This window comes from Etheostoma spectabile, chromosome 3 (assembly GCF_008692095.1).
Source record: "Etheostoma spectabile isolate EspeVRDwgs_2016 chromosome 3, UIUC_Espe_1.0, whole genome shotgun sequence".
NCBI lineage: Eukaryota > Metazoa > Chordata > Actinopteri > Perciformes > Percidae > Etheostoma > Etheostoma spectabile.
The window spans coordinates 933513-938786 of NC_045735.1; the positions used below are offsets into that span (position 1 = coordinate 933513).

A 5274-nucleotide genomic window follows, 5' to 3' on the forward strand; every position below is an offset into this window, starting at 1 on the left:
GGACTTTGGGCTTTTTTACTTTGTTAACTTATAAACATCCACAAAAAAGATAAATAACAGAATAAAGGAAAGGGGGAAAAGTTTAAAAAAATCATAATATAAGCCCTTTTAAAAAAATGATTTGAACCGTTATGGCAACTTATCGACTAATTTTAAGCTGGAATAATGAAACATGAGGCAAAAGTGATTTCTTGTCTTGTGTCACGTTTAGAGAAAAAAATAAGCCTAATTCAGCAAAAGGACCCCCTGACAGGTTGTGTGTATAAGGACAGGAAGTTATATCAAACAACCCGTCTACCGCCTCGTCTTTCCATGAGTCTCTCTTCCCCCCCCCCAAGCCTGTGCAGTGAGTCCGTACTGCAGTCTGACTCCAAATCTGTACACTCAGACAGGATAGGAAAATGAAGACAGATAACCAGAGCCATTGAACACAACTGATTCTACCACAAAGCTGGATTAGGAGACGGAAATGTTCCACGATCAGTGCGACGCGCTCCTGACACGAGCCCGCGGGAGGGGAATAAAACACAGAGCTCTGAAGGTAAATTCCTCTTCGTTTATGGCAGCACACACACACGTGTGTTTCTACCAAAACCTTGTGTCATTCAACTAGTTTTTAACATTAAAGTTTGATCTTTCTGTGAATAAACCGCCTGCATCAGAGGGTCGAGTGCTAATTAAAATCGGATTTCAGAAGAGCATCACGCCGACAACCCGGAGCAACCAATCACCAGACATCTCGACTGCTCCGGGCCTTCTGACTCGTCTGCTTTACTGCTTTCCTTCTCCGCCCACATCGCTGTACTTTTGCCCTGCCGCATGACATGAGAAAATATGCACAGCCTAACGGTCGCTGAGACGCTGGATTTGCATGCACCGCCTGCCACAGTGTCGAGAGTTACAATGAAACCTCTGGTGGCGCTCCTGCATACTTCGACGTGTTTCAGCCTGTGGTGGAACCGAGAGCAGCGAGAGAGACTTAATGGCACGTTTGTCAGATGATTGAGGAGCTTCGCCTGTAACAAACTGTACTTAGCTGGACTCAGTTGGGCCCTGTCCAGGTACTCTGGGGTGTTGAGAAATGTTGGTCAATGTGCCAAATGGACAACTGGAAACAAGCTGCAAGAACAAACAACGCACTCTGAAATGTCCACATCACGACTCCGAAGACACTCGCAAAGACCAAGTTGTTCTTTTGCAGAGTGAGTCTCTGATCTGTAGGACCGAGAAAACTTAAAAAAGGGAGACAACTTAAATAAGCCTAAAAAAAACATAATCATTTTCAACTTCTTACTGTAGATAAAGAGAGATGAGGTATGTGCATGTAGCGTTTGTGAACTGAAGCCTACTGTCTACATGCCATTGAGTTATCACCTCACTCTGGCTTTCCTGTCTCTCGTCTCTAATGTGGACACCACACAAAGGCAAGAAAACCAAAACAATGTGAAGCATTTCTGTCTTCCCCCCTCTTGCATTACTCGACATGGTAAATGTGCAAGAATCAGCATGACTGGAAACTCTGCATACAATAAACCGCTCTTGGTCTTGGTTTTGACCCTACAAACCCGCCCCTAACACACACACACACACTCACTCACACACACACACTCTCACACAAACCCATTCCCACACTCATTACATCCACGTCTCTCTTGATAGTCCCGGGGGAGGCATGTGCTCACTTTTGCGAAATAACTGCCACAGTGAGCGTGAATACACCGCAGGAATTTGCCCTTGGTTCCCCCCCCGCCTCACCAGGGCTAGCGCAGCTCAAGCTTGGCAGGGGGACATGTCCCCAGCCTGGACTGGTCCCAACCAACCAAACACCTATCAGCCTCCACTGATGAGTGCAGATTCAGGAACAGGACCACAGGCCAGGACTTGCATAACAGGGCCTCGCTCTGTTAATGATTGGTAGGTTAGATTTTCCTCTTGAAGAAACTTTGACCCGTGTGATCTCTAGACAAATATGCAGAGTCCCGCCTCGCAGTCGTCCAACCACCGTGGGCTCACAGGGAAGGACTGGCAGCGTCAGGTTGGATGTTAATCAACCGCAGGTCAGGAATGTCTAAAGTTGACGGCTAAAACGCTGAGTAGCCTAACAAAAATGCACGATTCAACGCTCGGCATGCTGTCACACCATTAGAAAGTATGTCAGTCATCTGGCTAGTGAGTGACTACGATAGTGCGTAGCCTGGTTAGCACTAAGTACACACATAAAAAACACACACCCACTCAATCATTCCACACTGTTTAGCAATCGTTCCTCAAATCATCTACATTATACTGCCTCTCCACTCCCTTATGACAGAGCTTTAGTGTTGTATTATGAGTCCACGTAATCACGAGGGACATGAACTTCATCATTATAGGGTGGCGTCCTCCATTTCCATTTTGGGCTTGACTGGGTGCTAGTTTTGAAAAATGATCATTCAGCACAGCGGGGGGGGGAGTGGGGGGGGGCAGGGCGATGGGTGGGTCAGAAAACAAGGTCACCTTTGTCTGAATGTTCGGGAGCGGCTTTCATTGCCATCCTCGGGGAAAGTTGCACTTACTCGATCCTAGCTCAGTGGGTCTATTAAACATGCGGATGAGGAGAAGTTGGATAGAGCGACTGAGATGATGAGGGGGGGAGGATGAGGAGTGCTAGGTAGAATGGCTGTTTTAGACAAATAGAAAGGTGCAACGCTGTGTTATTGTTGATTGGTGGGTGGGGGTGAGAGTACACGATGGATATGCGATGATAGGGTAGTTGGACTGAAGAACGGGGATGAAACAGGATGCCCAAACCCACATACAGGGTTATGGGCTGACAAACGCTATTTGGTCTTCTCCGTCAACTGTTTGGTCTATAAAGTGTCAGAAAATATAGAAAAATGTTGATCAGTGTTTGCCAAAACCCACACTGACGTCCTCAAAATGTCTAATTTTGTCCACATCTCAAAAGATATCAGTATTACTGTCAGTGCAGCGAGAGAACTCAAAATAATTCACAGTTTAACAATGTGGAATCAGGATTTTTCATCTTTTAAAAAAGACTCAAACCTTCAACTCTTATCAAAATGGTTGCATTACTATCGTTAAAGATACGCTTCAAAGTCACTAAAGCGTCAATTACTCTGTGGGCGATGTGATAATGCACAAAACACTAAACTCCCTGCCTAAAAAGGTGAGCTTGTGTTGTTGTGCCAATTTGTTTGTTTGTGTCAGGCAAAAAAAAAAAAAATCGTGAGCAATAAGATCGTCATATCCAGTCCCAATTTTGGCACCCATATTCAGTCACCAAATCAAAGTAATTTTGTTAGTTTTATGCGAAAATATGGAGTTAAAAATCTGCAGTACAAGTGGGCGTTTAGTTGTGTGCAGTAAAATGGTGTGGCTTCAGAACTAGTTGTCCAGTGTGTGGGAAGAAAGACCTATTCGGTGCATTGCCTCCACTGTACCATTAAGGATCTATAAAAGGGTGTGTTCAGGGTAGATGTTTACCGTAACTTCACCTGACCAGTTAGACAAGCATCTCCTGATTTACAAATCAATGACATGCTTTTATACATTTTCCCACAGCTGACGTATCGGTTTTTTTTTTTTTTATTTAATCGTGATCGCGATGCGCAATAAACACATTGCGAAAAGTCTGGACATATCGCGAAAGAGAGAAATCAAGAGATTTTGTGGTGTAGTTTAGGAAATTTCAGAACTACAACTTTAACATAACGGCTACACTTTTTTCTTTTTTTTTTTTTTTTTTTTTTTTTTTTTTTTTAAGTGGTGCCTTTCAGTGTATAACGTGTTCAATAAAAAATAAATAAATAAAAAGTTGGAAGTGATTTCCATTCATTCGTTTTCAATTCAACAAGCAATTCGTCGTCTGCAGGATACTGACAGTAAGCTACACTTTAATTTCCCACTTTGCTAAATGCAAAGAGTTTAATCTTAAAAACAACACTCTCTAACTCGTCTCAGTTGACACAGTGAACCACAGCAGCTTCGGGGTTAATTATCAGTGTTTAGGCCCTGAAGTGCACCGTATCGGTGGGCGGTGTTATCGGCCTCCAGCCAGCCAGCCAGCCGAGCACCAGCCTTCAAAAAACACCGTTTCCGCTGCTGGTTCAGGCCACACGTCTCCACAAAAATCCCAATTTGGATATTTTGTAACAAAGTGGCGCCTTGATACCGCTCAGAAACGGGTTAAAAAGTGTCGGAGGAGGAAAAAAATGTCACATTGTAAAAGCAGAAAGCTAGCTAGTGTTATGGACACACTGTGCACACACTACCGCGTAGCCTACTTTTCACTCACAAGGGGGGGGGGGGAATTAGAGAGGGAGAAATCAGCATTTAACCCTTTAACCAGGAGAGAAATGAAGCAGCTTGACACAGAGGAGACGAGCTAAGAGGAAAGCCAGGCTGGGAGGAGAAAATGGTTGACACAAAGTAGGGCATGGGGAGCAGCTGCGGGGTTTGTAGAGCAAAACCGAGGCCCGTGCTCGGTCTCGGACTTCCTTCCACTCCCCATCCCATCCCTCCCCTGCCATTTTCTTTCTGCCCGCCGTCGCCTCCTCCTCCTCCTCCTCCTCCGCCTCCTCCTCCTCTCAGCCTGGCTCGACTCGACCCAGTAGGGCCCGACTTCGGTTCCCTTACCTTCCTTTGCTGTCTCTCCCAGGCCGGGTCCAGCAGCAGGTCCCGGTCCCAGTCATTCTCTTGCTCCATGTAGGTCTGAACTCCTCCGGCCGAGGACTGATTATTAGCAGCGTGGTAATCTACCATGTCAGTACAAGAAAACCTGAGTGCGCCACAGAGTGTGTCAGCAGCGAGAAAACCTTCAGATATGACAAAAATTAAAATGAAAAAAAAAAAAAATGAGCAACGACGGCCTAAATTAGAGAGTGGGACGGGGAGGGACGCAGGACCAGACGTGTCCTTCTCTCGCCGCTTTCATCGTCGGAGTGGTTTTTTTTTTTTTTAAATGTGATGAATATCCGGCGCGTGCAGTCAGACAATCCCCGCTGCTGCTGTGAGAAGAAAAGCTTTCCCTCTGAACTAAAGGGCTGCTGGGAGGAACCGGCCGCTCCTACGGCTGCAGCGCCACCAGCACAGTCTGCACGCACTCAGCCGCGGCGCTTCCGGTGTTCCCTTTCAAAATAATACACGCTCCACATGTAGTCCCAGACAAGACTTAAAACTCGGGGGGACAGGCTTTTCGTGGTTGGACCTAAACTCTGGAACGCTCTGCCCCCCCCCCCCCCCCCTCATGTCCACAGCCGCCCAACAGCCCCC

The 5274-nt window shown here is 46.2% G+C and overlaps 1 protein-coding gene across 6 annotated transcripts in view; it reads right to left on the bottom strand.

The window, feature by feature from the left end:
• Positions 1-5029, bottom strand: part of actn4 (actinin, alpha 4) — a 73561-nt gene extending 68532 nt beyond the window's left edge. For 3 of the 6 annotated variants that reach the window (XM_032507378.1, XM_032507379.1, XM_032507372.1), the window contains exon 1: positions 4639-5028. In XM_032507378.1, coding sequence (XP_032363269.1) covers positions 4639-4764 — 126 coding nt within the window. In that variant the 5' untranslated portion in view covers positions 4765-5028. Of the gene's footprint in view, positions 1-4638 lie in introns of all 6 variants that reach the window. The other 3 variants (XM_032507380.1, XM_032507373.1, XM_032507374.1) reach the window with 2 other exon arrangements.
• Between the last annotated feature and the right edge of the window lie 245 nt (positions 5030-5274).